Source organism: Hypanus sabinus, chromosome 2, assembly GCF_030144855.1.
Source record: "Hypanus sabinus isolate sHypSab1 chromosome 2, sHypSab1.hap1, whole genome shotgun sequence".
Taxonomy (NCBI): domain Eukaryota; kingdom Metazoa; phylum Chordata; class Chondrichthyes; order Myliobatiformes; family Dasyatidae; genus Hypanus; species Hypanus sabinus.
Window position 1 is genome coordinate 166,183,447 of NC_082707.1, and position 19,876 is coordinate 166,203,322.

Here is a 19,876-nt window from a genome sequence, read left to right on the forward strand (position 1 = left end):
AATGACTTACGAAGGAAAAGAAATGAGGTCCTGGAAAGAGAATTAGGAGAGCTAGGCAGTACACTGAGAAGCAGGACCTCCAGGGTAGTAACTTCTGGTTTGCTACCTTTGCCACGCACCAGTGAGGGAAGAAACAGGATAATTTGGCAGATAAATGTGTGATTGAGAAGCTGGTGTAGGGGACAGGGCCTCAGGGTCTTGGATCATTGGGATCTCTTCTGGGGGAGGTATGATCTGTACAAAAGTGACGGGTTGCACCTGAATCTGAGGTGGACCAATATTCTCACGGACAGGTTTATCAGAGCAGTTGGAGGGGGTTTAAACTAATTTGGCAGGGGGATGGGAACCGGAGTGAAGGGTCTCAAGATAGGACAGTTAGTGAAAAAGCAAAGATAGCATGCAGTCTGACTGTCAGGAAGGGCACGTAGATGATAGGACAAAATTGCAGCCAGTAGGGTGAGTGTTAGTGCATTATGGATGCAGAATCAAAAAGGATAGCAAATACAGCACTCAAAATGTTATAACTCAATGCACAGAGTGTAAGATTGTCAAGTTATGAGCCCATAATATTACAGGAAAGTTACTAGCATGGTTAGAGCATAGGCTGATTGGTAGGAGGCAGTGAGTGAAACTAAAAGGATCCTTTTCTGGTTGGTCGCCACTGACTAGTGATGTTATGTAGGAGTCAGTGTTGGGACACTTCTTTTTATGCTGTTTATCAATGATTTAGATAAAATAGATGGCTTTATTGCCAAGTTTGCAGATGATAAGAAGATTGGTGGAGGAGTGGGCGGTGTTAAGGAAATAGGAAGGCTGCAGAAGGACTTAGACAAATTAGGAGAATGGGCAAAGAGGTGCCTATTGAAATACAATGTTGGAAAATGTATGGTCATGCACTTTGGTAGAAATAAATGTGCAGACTATTTTTTAAACTGGGAGAAAATCCAAAAGTCTGAGATGCAAAGGGTTAACTTGCAGGTTGAGTCAGTGGTGAGGAAGGCAAATGTAATGTTAGCATTCATTTCAAGAGGTCTAGATATAAGTGCAGGGGTGTGATGCTGAGGCTTTATTAGGCACTGTTGAGGCTCCTTATCTAAGAAAAGATGTGCTGGCATTGGAGAAGGTTCACAAGGATGATATCAGGAATTGAAGGGTTATCATATGAGGAACATTTGATGGCTCTGGGTCTGTACTCGCTGGAATTTAGAAAGATGGTGGGGGGAGCTCATTGAACCTTTTGAATGTTGTAAGGTCTAGACAGAGTAGATATGGAAAGGATGTGTCCCATGGTGGGGGAGTCTAGGACAAGAGGGCACAACCTCAGGATAGAGGGGTGTCCAGTTAAAACAGAGATGCAGAGAAATTTGCAGAGGATGGTGAAATTGTGAATTTATTACTACAGGCTGTTGTGGAGGTTAGGTCATTAGGTGTTTTTAAGGCAAACATTGATTGGTTTTTGATTGGCCACAGCATCAAAGGTTACAGGGAGAAGGCTGGGGATTAGGGCTGAGGAGGGGAAAAAGAATCAGCCATGATTAAATGGCAGAGAAGACTCCATAGGCCATATGGTCTAATTCTGCTTCTATGTCTTAATAACCTTAAACCTGAAGCTTTTGCTCTGAAAATGCTGATCATTTCAGGTCTGAAATTGGTGTAAGTGAAGCGATAGTTGAAGTTAGGCTAGTCTGCCAGATATACTGGGTGTTTCCAGCATTTCTGTTTCATTTTATATTTTTTGATTAAAAATTGATACAATTAATACAATAGATTGTTGGAAATTTTGATTGCTACTTTATGTCTTAATATTAATCAAGGACAATAGCACAGCTGCACTCAGGGGAAACATAACGGTGGAGTTGGACACTGAGTCCATTTGGTGGAACTCAGGAAGAGGAATATTGCAATCACACTGATGAGAATGTACTGTAGGAACCGGGACATTGAGGAACAGGTATGTATTCAGATTACGGAAATACATAAAATAATAGTGTTGTTGTCTTGGGGGAATTTCAATCACTAATATAAACTGGGACCTACTTAGTGTAAGGGGTTTAGATGAGGCAGAATTTGTTAAGTGGATTCAGCAAGGTTTCTTAAATCAATATGTGGACGGTCCAAGAAGAGGAGGGGCCATATTGCACCTGGTGTTGGGTAATGAGCCTGGCCACGTGACTGATCTTTCAGTAGGTGAAATTAGGGAACAGTGACACAACTCCTTAACTTTCGGGATAACTATAGATAAGGACAGTCCGGTGGGAGAGTCTTAAATTGGAGTAGGGCAAGTCATGAGGGCAATTAGGCAGGAACTAAAAGCCTTGATTGGGAACACCTTTTCACAATATCCATATCCTTCCATTTCCTGCACAGTCATGTGCCTACCTAAGAACCTCTTGAATGCCTCAATCATTTGAATTCTACCTCCACACAGGCAGTACAAGCACCCACTACTCTCTGTGTAAAAACACTCCCCTACACATCTCCTCGAAATTTACTCCCTCTCATTTTAAATGCATGCCCTCTGATATTAGAAATTTCAACCCTGGGGAAAAGCTATTGGCTGTCTATCTATGTCTCTCATAATCTTATAAATCTCTATCAGATCTCCTCTCCACCTCTGCCACTCCAGAGAAAACAACCCAAACATGCTCAGCATCTCCTTATTGCACATCTTCTAATCTAAGATAGCATCATTATAACCTCATCTGCACCCTCTCTCCAGCTTTGGCACTCTTCCTTTAACGAGTAGCCAGAATTGAATTCAGTACTCCAGAAGTGGCCTAACTAGAGTTTTACAAAGCTGCAGCATAACTTCCTGAATCCTGAGCTCAATTCCTCAACTAATAAAGGCAAGCTATGTCAATATCTACGTCAATGTATTAGTTTTTAATTTTTACTTTAATTCTGAAATTGCTCTAAATTCTCCTTCCCTTGTTTGCTCATCCCAATGTGGTGTAAACCTCTCTTATATTCTACTCCATTGCTTGTCTGCCATTGTTTGCTGTGTCTGTTCACCTTTACACAGCAGCTGAAACACTTTGGACAGACATGCACATCCATATGATTCCCATAACAATGGATAACTGTTTCCCACCGGACTTGCATTTTGCATATGACTTGGATTTGATTTTAGACTTCCCACTATAGTTCACTCATTCGTGGAATTGCACATCAGATACATCAGAAACTTAACATGGAATGGAACTGCAGAAATGTTCTGAAGTTGCAATGTTGCAGCAATCTTTCAGCGCATTGTAGGTTATCAGCTCTGATCTCCAAACCCAGAACTTAAATTCTCTGGTAGTGCCGGGGCAAAATTATTTGGTCATTTCTCTCTTGTTTTCTTAAATGGATGCTAGGAGCGCAAGTAAGTTTGATTTCAACATATAGATATTTAGTTTTATTTTGTATGTAACTTCACTGTCTATTTTATCAATGTTATTTGCCCAAGCAAATATTTCTATCCTTTCAATATACATATGGAAAAATTTCCACATCTTACTTTAAGCTCCAAGAATGAATAGCTCTTCCTGCTGGTATGACACCATTGTTTCTTCGAGTGTTGTAAATAACTATATTTCTACAAACCTGCAAAATTAGTTCAATTATTTATCTTTGCATGGCATTGTTATTCACTAAAGATAAAGATTAGCTTTATTTATCAAATATATATTGAAACATCCAGTGAAAAGCGTCACTTGCATCAATGACCAACACTGTCTGAGGAGGTGCTCGAGCAGCTGAAAGTGTCACCATGCTTCTGGTGCCAACATAGCATGCCTACAATTTACTTAGTATTTTTCACCAGACATCTAGTTGGAATGCGGGAGAATATCGGAACACCTCTGGGAAACCCAGGCAATCATGCAGTGAACATACAAACTCTGTACAGATAATGGCGGGAATTGAACCCAGATCACTGGCATCATAAATTGTCACGTTAGTCCCTGTGCTACCGTGCTGCCCCTACTCACTGCAAAGCGGCATGAAAATCTTTCAGTGCCACCGGATGGGCATAGTGGGGTCACTTTGCACTCTACTGCATAGTGTAAGTGTAGCACACTTATGGATTTGTAAAGAGAACAAAAGATATTGGTCTCTTTCTGTACAAAGAAAGATCACATTGCAATCTGACATGAATAATACTCTAGGTGTCAGATGCATTAAGGAGCCCACCTTGTCAAATTTAAAACCATGGTTGTGAACCATCTATTTTGACTTGAAGTAGTTTCAATACAAAGATTAGCTTGAGCTTGCATTCTTCTTACTGTGCAAATATATATAACTTTCTGAGTGAACTGAGAAAAACTGATACAAAAAGGTATCATGTAATATTTCTTAATCACAAACCCACAAATTCAAATTAAATGCATAATAAACATTTGCAGAGAGCAGCAAAATTGCAACATTTTACAGATTTTGGTTCATTGTGCATTTTATCAGTCTAGCAAGGAAGTGATGAGGCATTGTTGACATTTTATCTGACCAGGTATATCTGTATTAACTTCACTTATATTCTGATGAAGTTATGCTACTCAAATAATGCCCAACAAACATTTTACTACAATGTATAATTTCCTAGAAATTAAAAAAATTAATAGATTTTGATATTAAAGATACAGAGTAAGTACTGTGTGTAAATCAAAGTTATCCAGTCAGACACTATGGATGTAGTGAGTGCCTTGTTGGACTGGTTGCATCACAGACTAGCAAGGAGGCACCAATGCCCTTGAACAGAAAACCCTACAAAAAGTAGTGGATATGGCCGTGTCTATCACAGATAAAGCTCTCCCCACCATTGAGTACACCTACATAAAATGTTCTTGCAGGACAGCAGCATCCATCATCAGGGACCTCTACTACCCAGGTCCTGCTCACTTCTCACTGCTGCCATCAGGAAGAAGGTACAGGTGCCTTAGGACCAACACTTTCAGGTTCAGGAACAGTTATTACCCCTCAGCCATTAGACTCTTGAACTAAAGGGGATAACTTCACTCAACTTCATTTGTCCCACTAGTGAAATGTTCCCAGAACCTATGGACTCACTTTCAAGGACTCTTCACCTCATATTCTCAATACTTATTGTTTATTTATTATTATTATTTCTTTCTTTTTGGATTAGCACAGTTTGTGTCTTTTACACACTGGTTGAATACACAAGTTGGTGCGGTCTTTCATTGATTCTATTACAGTTATTATTCTGTTATGGATTTATTGAGTATACCTGCAAGAAAATGAATCTCAAGGTTGTATTTGGTGACATACATGTGCTTTGATAATAAATTTACTTTGAACTTTGAAGTAGATGATAACATTGGGAAGCCCAAGGAACAAGTAAGTACTATAGCATTTGTGATTTTGAGTAGTGAAGCATGAGAATACATCCCGTGATTTGGAGTTAACCCTTATTACATCATTACTTCCAATAAATATTGTGTTTTTTAAAAAAAGCTTTATTTTTGTAATATTCTTGAAGATTAAATGAAGACATTTTGCTTAAGGCACAAACTATTATGAATATAGAGTACATATACGACTGTTTCAGTGCCTGTGTCATTCTTCATACATTATAAAATGATGCAAAGATTTTCATTTAGTACATACTAAACATAAATATTTTAAAGAAATTACTGTATGAGGAACTTGAATGGTGTTTAAGCTGAATATGAAGAAAATTCTTCAGACTTACATGAAACTCAGCATCAGATAGTTCACATTTGTTGACCATATTGAAATGTAATTCTTGTGCAGTTAATTATAGGAGCTAACAACAATGTTTAAAATACAGTGCGTAGATAAGACTGATAGTGAAATATGCATATCTGTAGCGTGCTCATTTTATATTCCTCTGCCTATTATTTTAGTACAATCATTCAGCTCATGCTACAATATTGGACAATGGAATGTCCTCTGTAAGTGCCAGAAGTTACTTAAGCACTAAAAAGCACATTGGTTCAGAATGAAATAACGAGTGTACATTTTGTTCCTTAAAAAAAATCTTTTCTCCATAATACTGTAGTCACAGATCAGTTCACTCAAGAAGCAGCTCAACACTGAAAATTTATAATAATACTGCAATTACTGGAAATCTGAAATAAAAGCAGTATCAATTCTGACAAAGTGTCTAGTTCTGAAACACTTGCTGCTTGATCTGCTGAGTGTTTGTAGCTATTGTTCTTTGTGCACTTGATAATGATGTTTGTCACGGTATATGACACACTGTGAAATTTGCCATTAAACACAATATGAAGGCCTTTAACTCTATAATCCAAATTATGAAAATAAATCTGTACCTAAACAAATTTTTATTCAATTGAGTTAAACTGATGATCTGAGAAATAAACTTCATCAGAAGCAGCTTTTAAAATATGGAAATTCCTGCTCCAAAATATTCCAATATGTTAATGAAAGTAAGTATGTTTTGGAAAAGAAAAAGGAAACTATTATTTAAGAGCTTTAATTTGAAGTAGGATTGCCCAAGACTTTTTTTTAAAACAGCAGGACAGTAAATGCCAATAAATTAGTATTTTTACTGACAGATAATTAGATGTTTTTCTGCCCTACAATGTGTGGAGTAAGTGCTTAAAAATAGCATAGGTTACAGAATTCCTTGTTATTAGCATTGTGAATTCTATAATAAACTGACAATACGCATCAACAGAATTTGATACTGTTCTTTGTTGCAAAGTGCATTGTATAAATGGAGGAATGCTGATCTTCAGGTTTTAGAAATGAATGGGATAAAAGTTTTCTCTGTGAGAGTTCCACCTACCTGGAGCACTTACCTTTTTCCCACACAACAAGAAATGATCCCACTTCAAAGAGAATCAACTGTTGCTGCATAGTCTAATCTACAGTTAATCATTCTCTCATTCAGTAGGGTCACAATAACAATGGCATCTTTCAAATGAAGCATATTTTTAAAATCTCCTTGAATATGTATTGTTTAAATCTTTTCAAAGGAAATCCAAGTGGACTTTTGATAAGATCAGACCAAATATGAATCATTAAACTGGTTTTTTATAGAGCAGTTGACCAAAGAGCTCCTGATGTTATCATAAATAATCATCACATTCAGTTTTTCTAGAGGAAATAGCAATTTCCTATACTTTCATTAGACAAGCTTAATGATGCTTTTAAAATCATCTTCTGAACATCAGCTGACTGCAAGCAGTTCAATCTTGGAACTTTGCCTTTTGGTCCAACATGGAACCACATGATCTGTAATGCCTAAGCTAAATTGTTTTCTTGCTTTCTGTTTCTTATGAATGGCCATTAACTGAAATATTACCCGCTTCTTTTCCACAGATGCTTCCTGACGACCCAGTGTTTCTAACATTTTCTGTTATTACTGTAGCACCTGTCTTCTTTCAAGCCTGCTTGTCTTCCAGTTTTCAGTCAAAGTGACTATTCCTCCTGCAAATCAGGAACAAAATCTGGCAATATAACTTGTCACTCCTTGCCTACTCTCTAAGTTTAAATGAATTGGGTTGTCACAGCAGCGATTAAATGTGAATTGTCTACTGCTCACCACCTGAAACCTGACCTCTAATTCTGGCAAAGGGTTTCGGCCCGAAACATCGACTCTACTCTTTTCCTAGATGCTGCCTGGCCTGCTGAGTTCCTCCAGTATTTTGTGTGTGTTGCTCGGATTTCCAGCATCTGCAGATTTTCTATTGTCTCTAATTCCAAGCCCTGTTCTCTAATGGATGTATTCATTCTAGAATCAAATTCAGATAAATCATAAATTTTATCATGCATTTTCCTAAGGTTAATCAGTGACAACTTGGAACTTACAGTGTACTTTTAGACATCCCAGGGAGATGATGGGTTATCGTAGAAAATGCAAGTCCTTTCCTTTTCCGCAGACGTTCAGCCATAAGATTGCTTATTTAAGGAAAGATTTCACAGCGATGTAATCTAGGTGGACAAATACTGTCTGAATGTGCTACATCAGAAGTGTGACAAGCTGACAATGTGCACTTGAAAAGGCATTCTCTTGCAATTGAATCCTTTATCATGACAAGACTAAAAAATATCTGCAGTTTGAAAACCGCTATAGTGGTTCCCAGTGATGTCTTGACTTTCAAAGATCCTTTAGAACTGTCGAACTGGTGAAGAGTTTCAAGTCCACAGAAGAGGTTGTATTGTTCATAGGGGTGTTAAGAATGTTCAGAATCTCCTTTTCATTTGATTTTTTCATGTTCCCTTTAAGGTATAAGATGGCTCCAATGTGATGTTTTCTGTCCAGAATGGAACATTTGATCAGAGTGAAATATTGCACATAATTTTACTGTAATAACCATCACAATTGCAGCATATGGAGTATAAGTGAAAAAATCAAATTGTGTTGGTCAATAATGATAGTTAAAGTGCTGAATGATTGGTCAGTATAACAACAATGAAATTTTTAAGAAAAGGTAAACAAATGCTGGATATTTGAAATAAAAACAGAAAATGCTCATCAGGTCAGGCAATGTTTGTGTTCAAAGAAATGTTCAGACTTAGTGAACTTCCATCGGCTGTTTTCAACTTTTTCACTTCGCCTGCTATAACAACATTTTCTGTTGTTCAATTAAGAAATGTTTAATTTGTCATGCTTGTTTTGTGCAATGACATGAATCAGAATTTCCATCATTGTAATTTGATTTCTTTGTTGTTTTGACCTTGATATGTGGTAAGTCTGACATCACATTTCAATGGAGTCACAATATTTCTTTAGATCATAGAGTGCTGTATCTGAAATAGAAATTTTAGATGACTCAAATTTAACAGTTTTAGCTGCTTTCATGTGAATGAATATAGCTGTTCAATCTCTTGAAAAATGCCTTCAACTGTACCATTCAGTTGTGATGAGTATTATGAAAGTAAAGATTCTTTCGGCATGCAAACTGTATGTATATGTAATTTGGGCTGACATTGTGGTGCTGAATAAAGGGAGTACTGTAATAATGTGGTGTCTTCACAATGTATTAGGTTGGGTGGATGTGAAGACCCCATGTGATTATGTGAAGATCAGAGCAGTCACATGATGTCATCTCATTTTTAAGTAATAATAAATTGTCTTTTATCTCATTTTCCATCAGTGGGATCTACCAGTTAAACTGCTAATCTTGAAAGTAATTCATTGGCTATTAAGCATTTTGAATGTTCTTAGGATATAAAATGAGTTATACATAAATACAACTTTTTTTTAGAAGAATACTCAGAGTAGAGCTCACAGCCGCACAGAGAACACAGAAATAAAATCTTTTGACCCCCTGTTCTATTCTGATCAGTAAGCACCATTTTATTCTCCCCAACTGTTTAAACCACCATCTCCCACCCACCCCCCACTCCTCACCTATGCACTAGGTACAACTTACTGATCACTGCGAGGACATGAGAACTCTACACTGACTATAAAGGCTGTCAGGATTGAACCTGGGTTACTGCATCTGAGAGGCAGTATTTCTGCTTGCTGCATTACACTGCCACATTCATCCATGTAATAGTACCTTCAATAAGACATTGACAGACCTTCCTCAACTCCTCTTCTGCTCCTGATCCTGTGATCCTTTAATCCCCCTCGTGTCCAATAACTTATATTCAAGGATTACAATTCTAAAAATTCATAATTTTGAGTGAAGAAATTTGTCTTCTACGGCTAATTCCTTAGCCTGATAAAATGTATCTTAGTCCGAGGCCATCCAGTCGAGAAAACAGATTCTCAGTGTCTAACTTGCCAAACAAAAAATATTTCATCCTTTGCTCTCCTTGGCATCGGAGACTATGTTCTCAAACCACATCACAGGAATTGGTCTTTTGCATATAATTAATTTAATAAACAATGAACTCTTTCTTTTATTAAATAATAATCCCTCAAAATATTTTATTTAGGATGAGCTTATTGGGACCACCTATTCACTCTTCAAGAAACAACTTCAGTTGAAACATTTTCAAGTTTTGTGATTGTAATTTTGCGATTGGACTTACTGAACGTCTGGGAAGTCTCGGGAAAGTGCAGCAACTTCCATTGTAATAGCTTCAACGTCTTTAAGCCTGATGATTTCAGCAATTTTAAGAAGTGCAGACTCTAGATGCGTAGTTTCAGATGTCTAGTTAAATTAAAAGAAAAGCAATCTGTTAGGTATAATAACTTAATATTTATTGCAGATCTAACATATAGAGAGGCTTTGAGGAAAGAGAAGCAGAATAAAGGGTAATAAGGTAATAAAGGTAGTAAGGTAGAAGGGCTAAAGTGTGTGTACTTCAATGCAAGAAGCATCAGGAACAAAGGTGATGAACTGAGAGCTTGGATACATACATGGAATTATGACGTAGTGGCCATTACAGAGACTTGGCTGGCACTAGGGCAGGAATGGATTCTCAATATTCCTGGATTTCAGTGCTTTAAAAGGGATTGGGGGGGGGGGGGGAGAAAGGGGAGGAGGGGTGGCATTACTGGTCAGAGATACTATTACAGCTACATAAAGGGTGGGTAGTGTAGCAGGATCCACTTTTGAGTCAGTATGGGTAGAAGTCAGGAACAGGAAGGGAGCAGTTACTCTACTGGGGGTATTCTATAGGCCCCCTGGTAGCAGCAGAGATACCGAGGAGCAGATTGGGAGGCAGATTTTGGAAAGGTGCAAAAATAACAAGGTTGTTATCATGGGTGACTAACTTCCTTAATATTGATTGGCACCTGATTGGTCCCAATGGTTTAGATGGGGCAGAGTTTGTTAAGTGCATCCAGGACAGATTCCTATCACAGTATATTGACAGGCCGACTGGGGGAATGCCATGCTAGATCTAGTATTAGGTAACGAACTGGGTCAGGTCACAGATCTGTCAGTGGGTGAGCATCTGGGGGACAGTGATCACCGCTCCCTGACCTTTAGCATTATCATGGAAAAGGACAGAATCAGAGAGTACAGGAAAATTTTTAATTGGGGAAGGGCAAACTATGAGGCTATAAGGCTAGAGCTTGCAGGTGTGAATTGGGATGACGTTTTTGCAGGGAAATGTACTATGGACATGTGGTCAATGTTTAGGGATCTCTTGCAGGATGTTAGGGATAAATTTAACCTGGTGAGGAAGATAAAGAATGGTAGGGTGAAGGAACCATGGGTGACAAGTGAGGTGGAGAATCTAGTCAGATGGAAGAAGGCAGCATACGTGAGGTTTAGGAAGCAAGGATCAGATGAGTCTAATGAGGAATATAGGGTAGCAAGAAAGGAGCTTAAGAAGGGGCTGAGGAGAGCAAGAAGGGGACACGAGAAGGCCTTGGCAAGTAGGGTAAAGGAAAACCCCAAGGCATTCTTTAATTATGAGAAGAACAAAAGGTTGGTAGGAGTGAAGATGGGACAGATTATAGATAAAGGTGGGAAGATGTACCTGGAGGCTGTGGAAGTGAGTGAGGTCCTCAATGAATACTTCTCTTTGGTATTCACCAATGAGAGGGAACTTGATGACGGTGAGGACAATATGAGTGAGGTTGATGTTCTGGAGCATGTTATTACTAAGGGAGAAGAGGTATTGGAGTTGTTAAAATACATTAGGATGGATAAGTCCCCAGGCTGCTCCACAAGGCGAGGGAAAAGATTGCTGAACCTCTGGCTAGGATCTTTATGTCCTCATTGTCCATGGGAATGGTACTGGAGGATTGGAGGGAGGTGAATGTTGTCCCCTTGTTCAGAAAAGGTAGTAGGGATAGTCTGGGTAATTATAGACCAGTGAGCCTTATGTCTGTGGTGGGAAAGCTGTTGGAAAAGATTCTTAGAGACAGAATTTATGGGCATTTAGAGAATTATGGTCTGATCAGGGATAGTCAGCATGGCTTTGTGAAGGCCAGTTCGTGTCTAACAAGCCTGATAAGAGTTCTTTGAGGTGGTGACCAGGCATATAGATGAGGGTAGTGCAGTTGATGTGATCTACATGGATTTTAGTAAGGCATTTGACAAGGTTCCACACAGTAGACTTATTCAGAAAGTCAGAAGGCATGGGATCCAGGGAACTTTGGCCAGGTGGATTCAGAATTGGCTTGCCTGCAGAAAGCAGAGGGTTGTGGTGGGTTGGAGAGTTGTAACTAGTGGTGTCCCACAGGGATCGGTTCTGGGACCTCTACTTTTTGTGATTTTTATTAATAACCTGAACATGGGGGTGGAAGGGTGGGTTGGCAAGTTGGCAGATGACACAAAGGTTGGTGGTGTTGTGGATAGTGTAGAAGATTGTCTAAGATTGCAGAGAGACATTGATAGGATGCAGAAGTGGGCTGAGAAGTGGCAAATGGAGTTCAACCCGGAGAAGTGTGAGGTGGTACACTTTGGAAGGACAAATTCCAAGGCAGAGTACAATGTAAATGGCAGGATACTTGGTAGTGTGGAGGGGCAGAGGGATCTGGGGGTACATGTCCACAGATCTCTGAAAGTTGCCTCACAGGTAGATAGGGTAGTTAAGAAAGCTTATGGGGTGTTAGCTTTCATAAGTCGGGGGATACAGTTTAAGAGATGCGACGTAATGATGCAGCTCTATAAAACTCTGGTTAGGCCACACTTGGAGTACTGCGGCCATTTCTGGTCGCCTCACTATAGGAAGAATGTGGAAGCTTTGGAAAGGATACAGAGGAGATTTACCAGGATGCTGCCTGGTTTAGAGAGTGTGCATTATGATCACAGATTAAGGGAGCTGTGACTTTACTCTTTGGAGAAAAGGAGGATGAGAGGAGACATGATAGAGGTATACAAGATATTAAGAGGAATAAATAGAGTGGACAGCCAGTGCCTATTCCCCAGGGCACCACTGCTCAGTACAAGAGGACATGGCTTTAAGGTAAGGGGAGGGAAGTTCACGGGGGATATGAGAGGAAGGTTTTTCACTCAGAGAGCGGTTGGTGCGTGGAATGCACTGCCTGAGTCAGTGGTGGAGGCAGATACACTAGTGAAATTTAAGAAACTACTAGACAGGTATATGGAGGAATTTAAGGTGGAGGGTTATATGGAAGGCAGGGTTTAAGGGTCGGCACAACATTGTGGGCCAAAGGGCCTGTACTGTGCTGCATTGTTCTATGTTCAACAAAGTAATCATTGTAGTCTGATAAATATATTAAATTTAACAGCAAGTTTAAATAAGTATTGATTATCATCTGATCACTGATATGAAATCACCCTGGAAGTTTGTCATTTAATTCATTGCTTGATTACTGTTGGTTCTGATATCCTGTATCACGTGTTTGCAATACAATAGAAAAGTAAATTGAAATTGGCTGTGAATATGAGGTGCAGCAGGAAATTAAACATTGCAAAACAATAGTGCACGCAGCTTGACAGAATGTTCCCTAGAGTAGTACAGGTGGAAATTAGGAGAAAATGTACAGGCCTTCCATTATTAATGGACAGTGAAATAAGCTAGTCTCAGCAAAGGAGCAAGATTTGAAAATTGCAAGTGTGAGGAAATCAAGATTTGCCTTTACTCTCTTCCTGTATTTACAAATTTTGACAATTATATGGTCTCTGGGTAACCTGTGAGGGTCCTGGAATCAATCTTTGTAGAACCCCCTCAAAGGAAACCACATCTATTCTTATCCCTCTCAAAGAACATGGTCTCTTAGTCACAGACTATTAAAATTATGGTGTCACAGGCATACAGGTGAATTCTTGGAATTCTGTTTATTGAGTTAGAGAAGAATCTTGAAAATCTAGTGGATGAATGTATTGTCAAGATGGCAGAGTCAAAGCCAGTGATGACTCCTTTAAAGAGCTGAGCATAGCCAAGAAAAACTATACAAACTACAACATTTTCTTACTGTAGTAAGAGAATTTATAACTTCATAATCAAAATCACTCAAAAATGCATCGAAGTGTTATGTTGAGCATGTACTGTGGAAAAGCAAGTACTCAAGATCAGAGATCCATTTTTTGATTGTTATGATTTATCAGAGGAGTTAGTCCAGTATGATGGTCCTCATTTGCATTCCTTTCTGAAAGTTGAAATTTTTTGCTAAACCATTAACTTCTGTTGAGCTGCAGAAGAGTTGAGCTTAGTTCAGAAAAATGTTAAGGGAAAATTAGAAGAGAGAAACAAGAAAAGAATCCTTATTCAAAGCATTCAGAGAACCAATCCAAACAATGCAATAGAATTTGACACTCTGTGAACACTATCAAGCAGATTTGACTTTCAAACATGGGATAGTGGAATGACGGTTGAAGTGTCTGGCATGGAGATATCATGTGGGGAAAGGTAATAGAAATAGAAATATATTGAAAAAATTTGTGATTGCTAGTGTATTCCAGTAATTGATCCAGAGGAAAACTGGGAAGAAATAATGCAAAGACTAGAAATAGCAACAATGCAAATGGTATCCAGAGAGGACCAGAGAGATTATATCATATATAAGGGCTCCCTGAGTTATGAATGGACCTGCCTTTAAATTCAACTTCATACAAATTCTTCCACAATTTTAATGCATTTCCCCAGCATTTCCATGGTAATTATTAATGACTAAATATCATTCATATTCCATTAGTAAAATTATGGTAGTGTTAGGATGATTATCAAGGAGAGAGAGGCCCATCGTTAGGTCGACCATGGATGTTGTGTCCCAGCTGTCTACAATACGCAAGCCAGTATGCGAGCAAGGGCAGTACGATATTTAGAGCAATCTGCTGCCCATGCAGTAGGCTCCTCCAACTCCTCCACACAGTTGATGAATCCAAAGAAGTGGCAGAGTCTGATACAGTTTGGCACCTGTGGCATCTCGGGAGTTGCCCGTCAGAGCTGAACTCAACATTGTACTGCCTTAGCTGGACTTGGCTGTCAGAGGGTATTTGATACACATGCCACTATCATACCAAAATACAGAAACTACCTGGATAAAAAAAGTTTATATAAATAAAAGGAGACTTACATAAAAGGAGAAGAGTTTCTGTATCTGCTCGGCTTCATTCTTTATTTGGTTTGCTACTTTCTGCTGCTCATTTACTGTTTTGCAATTTAGCTTTTTCTTCATAATTCTTATAATGTATTCTATAATGAGCTGCTTATGGATTTCCCTCAATATATCCTATTGAAAGGCACAAACACAAATCAAAATCACCATAAATTGTGGACACCAGTCGAAGATAAAAGCAGTTACATTTAAGACAGAGTTTTGAATTTGTTGTTTTGTACTATTACAGTATCTCCCTTCTAAAGGCTGCCTTGAATACCATGAATACTCATACATTTCACAGACTTTTTAGTACTAATGTCTGTACTTTAGTAATTACTTTGAGAGTACAAATAACAATCAATTCTGTCCTCACACAACACACACATACATAGATGGATCCAGCAGTTTGAGCATCACGGTTCCTGAGGAGACATTGGATTGTGCTGAGGGGGAGAAGTAAGAAGTAAATGGAGGTAGCCAACAAGACACAGTTCTCGAGGAGATATTGGATTATGCATAATTAGGTACTTGGTGAAAAAAAGAAGTTAGGTTTAAGCAGAATGGCGATTGTAGGAGTGGGCATTATTTGAGTGGGCCAGTGTTAGAGTGGGGAGTTGAGGCTTTGGCACATTGAAATTTCAGTGAGAAGAGGCGTAAGCCGTAGGAAATTAGGACGACTAAATGAAGGCATGAGGTTGCTTTAGCAGAAAAGGTGAAGGAGAATCCTCAGAGTTTCTACAGATATATTAAGCCAAAAAGAGAGCAAGGTACAAAATTGGTCCTCTGGAAGATCGGAATGGTCATCTATAAGGGGATCTGAAAGAGATGGGAGGAGATGTACATGGATTTTTTGCATCTATATATTTACTCAGGAGATGGACACAGAGTCTATAGAAGTGAGGCAAAGCAGCAGCAAGGTCATGGACCCTGTACAGATTAGAGAGGAGGAGGTGTTTGCTAGGATGGATAGATCCCCAGGGTCTGACAAGGTGTTCAAGATGGATCCTGTGGGAGGCTAGTGCAGAAATTACAGGGGCTCCAGCAGAGATATATAAAATATCTTTAGCCACGGTTGAGCTGCCAGAGTATTGGAAGATAGCTAATGTTGTTCAGTTATTTATGAAAGGCTCTACAAATAAGCCACAAAATTTTAGGCTGGTGAGCCTGCCATCAGTAGTGGGGAAGTTTTTGGAAGGTATTCTAAGGGATCAGATATATAAACATTTGGATAGATATGGACTGATTGGGGATAGTCAACATGGTTTTGTGCATAGTAGATTGTGTGTAACTAATCTTATAGAGGGTTTTGAGACAATTACCTTGAAAGCTAATTAAGGTAATTTAGTGGAAGCTGTCTCCAAAGCATTTGACAAGGTCTGGCATGGGAGGTTGGTCAAGAAGGTTCAGTCATTCGTCATTCAAGATGAAGTAGTAAATTCAATTAGACACTGGTTTTGTGGGAGAAGCCAGAGAATGGATACGGATGGTTACCTCTCTGACTGGAGGCCTGTGACTGTTGGCTTGTCATAGGGATTGGTGCTGGGTCTGTTGTTGTTTTTCATCTATGTCAACGATTTGGATGCTAATATGTAAACTGGATCAGCATAAAATTTGCGGATGACACCAAGATTGGGGATGTCATGGACAGTGAGGAATACTATCAAACTTTGTAGTGGGATCTGGATCGAATCAAAAAATGGGTTGAAAAATGGCAGATGGAATTTAATACAGAGAAGCGTGAGGTGTTGAACTTTGGGTGGACCAACCAGGGTAGGTTTTACACAATGAGCAATAGGGCACTGAGGAGTACGTTGAGCAGAGGGATCTGGGAATACAGGTCTATAATTTGTTGAAAATAGCATCACTGGCAGGTGGGCTTGTAAAGAAAGCTTTTGACACATTGGTCTTCATAAATTAACGTATCGTGTACAGGAGATAGGATGTTATGTTGAAATTTTATAAGACATTGATGGAGCCTAATTTGGAGTCTTGTGTCCAGTTTTAGTCACCTACCTACAGGAAAAATGTAAATAACTTTGAAAAAGTGCAGAGAAAATTTACAAGGATGTTGTCAAGATGTGAGCACCTGAATTATAGGGAAAGGTTGAATAGGTTAGGACTTTATTCCGTGGAACATAGAAGATTGAGGTGAGATTTGATAGTGATATACAAAATTATGAAAGGCATAGATAGGGTAAATGCAAGCAGGCTTTCTCCACTGAGGGTGGGTGAGACTAGAACTAGAGGTCATGGGTTAAGGGTGAAAGATGAAATGTTTAAGGAGAATATAAGGGGGAACTTCTTCACTTAGAGGGTGGTGAGAGTTGCCAGCACAAGGGGTGGATATGAGTTTGATTTTAATATTTAAGTGAAATATGGATAGGTACATGGATGGTAGGGGTATGGAGGGCTATGGCCTGGGTGCAAGTCGATGGGACTAGACAGATTACAAACAAGAGAAAAACTGCAGATGCTGACACACACAAAATGTTGGAGGAACTCAGCAGGCTTACGGCATCTATGAAAAAGAGTACAATCAACATTTCAGGCTGAGACCCTTCGGTGCCCTGCCTGAAATGTCGACTGTGGACTCGGCAGATTAACGGTTTGGCATGCACTAGATGGGCCAGAAGTGCTGTTTCTGTGACGTAGTGTTCTATAACTCTGACTGTACGTGTCATTGGTCAGGAATCATTATAGGAAATCAAAATGGCTGTTGATCCTTCCCTGGGTAAAGATCAACACAAGAAAATAGGAGCAGGATAGGCCTCCAGGCTCCTCAATTCTGCCCCATCATTCAACATGATCGTGGCTGATCCATGCTGGTCTCAACTCCTATGCGTGTTTCCCATAACCCTTAATTCGTTGATCCTTCAAATAGTTATCTATCTCTGTCTTAAATATATGATCACACTTGGGGGGGGGGGGGTGGCAGAAATTCACTACCATCTGAGAGAAGAGAAGAAATTTGCTATGTTAGGTGAAGCTAGTCAAGTTAGAGTGGAACTATTCTGGTACTACTTGAGGTTCTTTGCCAAATCAGTTCAGCTATTTATATATTGACCTTTTAGTAGTCCTGCAGCATTCTGTTACAGACAGATCATAGAAAGCTGAAGCACATCTTGATTGTCATCTTTACTGTAGATTTGATAAACATTATCGTCACAATATTTCAAGTCATATTACTGGTTCTGCTTATTGTTACACACCTGATATAAGGGTGCTTTCAATTTCTCTAGTTTTGTAAGATGTTCCTCCAATATTCCAAGCATTTTGGTCATGTGTTCTGAAGACTCAAGCCATTTTCCTGTCACCAGCTTTTTACAATAAGGCTACAGAATAATATAAAGGAGTAAGTAAGCTTGGGATTAATCAAATTACTTAAGTGCAAATTTCAACTTCTAACAAAATGGAACCCTGAAAAAGTCAATTAATCTTTTAATATAATTTTTACTGAATCAAACAGTTTTTACACTTATGAAAACAATAAATATTAAGTAGTTCTTTCAATGAAATCACAATTACAACTGCTGACTATTACATCAATTGACCACAGTGAAGTGTTTGTATATTATATACTAAACAATATGAAAAATCATATTTAACTCTTCTAAGCTTGGTAAGAAGCTTGACACTGATAAAGTTCTTAAAAGTCGTTTTTTATGTACATATCTGTTTGATTCGTACTCATCTTACCTTTAATTTACAAAACAAAGTCTTTAACAAAATGTCTTTTGTCTTTTTTTCCATTTCATTCAAAAGTGATCGAACTTTCTCCGTCAATTCTGTATTTGTGATTTTCTCACTTGTGTCAATGTAATTCCTAAAAATATAATTAAAAAGAGCAGTAGTTTTCTTATGTATAAACAAAACTGTGCTTTGACTGATTTGCAAAGGTAATCTTATTGAATATCATTTTGATTTTGGGTAATAATGGAAAGAGGATTGCCAGATTATCGATCCATTGTATATCTCTGCTGATTTTAATTTCCACTGTAGCATTATTTTCATATGAAAGTGTATCTCCAACTTCCAACAGCTGCTGGTAGAAATTTATTTTGATATAACTTTGAATTCAAAAGCTCAAAATTGAATGGATGCAAGATGTTGACACCTGTCATCTCACAGGCAGCTTCTACAAATTCAGGGGTGAAATCTGGGTCCGGAAGGGTCTCAGCTCGAAATGTCAGCTTTTTATTCCTTTCCATGGATGATGCCTGACCTGTCGAGTTTATCCAGCAATTTGTGCGAGTCTGCTTCCATGGCAAGATAGCATTTTAACATCAGAGATATTTCAGTGTCCTTCGGATGTTAGGTGTAGTCCTGTAATCTGAGGATTCTCCCTCCACTTCACTGCAATTATAAATTCAATGCAGACTGATATCTACCTTATTCTATCCCCTCTCTGAATTCACAATGTAAATGTAACATTTTATTCTGATTTGTTATTGTTTTACATTGTACTACCTCAATGCACCATTGTAATGAATTGATTTGTATGGATGGTATGCAAGACAAGCACATCAGTACACGTCACAGCAATAAATCAATTTACCAATTTCAGTTTTAATTAACCAGTTTATGTCAGCACCACTCCTTGAGATAATCACAGAAGTAGTCGTATTTGACTAGGATTTTCTTAGCCTACATGTCAATCAATGAGCAGAAGTTTTACACTTACTCATATAATTTACACATGACGTTAACTGCTTAACAAATTTACCTGAAAACTTCACAACAGTTGGTGATTAAAATAATAATGGAAATGAAGTTTGTTTGGTTCGTATTGGATTTCTCAAAGTTCTCTGCAGATTGCTGGAAGCTGTAAAACATTAACATTTCATTTCTTATTTTGTGCATCACATAAAATTATCACCAAAATATAAACACATTTATATCGCCTCACAGGTTCAAAGACATTTTGGGGTTTAATCCTAACTATTCAAGATCAACTTATTGGACTTCTCTTTT

General features: G+C 38.6%; 1 protein-coding gene across 1 annotated transcript in view; it reads right to left on the reverse strand.

Moving 5' to 3' along the window:
* Positions 1-4,621: 4,621 nt before the first annotated feature.
* LOC132386384 (tumor necrosis factor alpha-induced protein 2-like) overlaps positions 4,622-19,876 on the reverse strand; it is a 43,369-nt gene continuing 28,114 nt past the window's right edge. Inside the window, exons 8-13 of the mRNA XM_059958636.1 lie at positions 19,629-19,727; positions 18,602-18,728; positions 18,115-18,237; positions 14,882-15,037; positions 9,973-10,094; positions 4,622-8,240 (exon numbers count right to left, since the gene is read on the reverse strand). Of these exons, the coding sequence (XP_059814619.1) occupies positions 8,084-8,240; positions 9,973-10,094; positions 14,882-15,037; positions 18,115-18,237; positions 18,602-18,728; positions 19,629-19,727 (784 nt within the window). The 3' untranslated portion in view covers positions 4,622-8,083. The remainder of the gene's footprint in view (positions 8,241-9,972; positions 10,095-14,881; positions 15,038-18,114; positions 18,238-18,601; positions 18,729-19,628; positions 19,728-19,876) is intronic.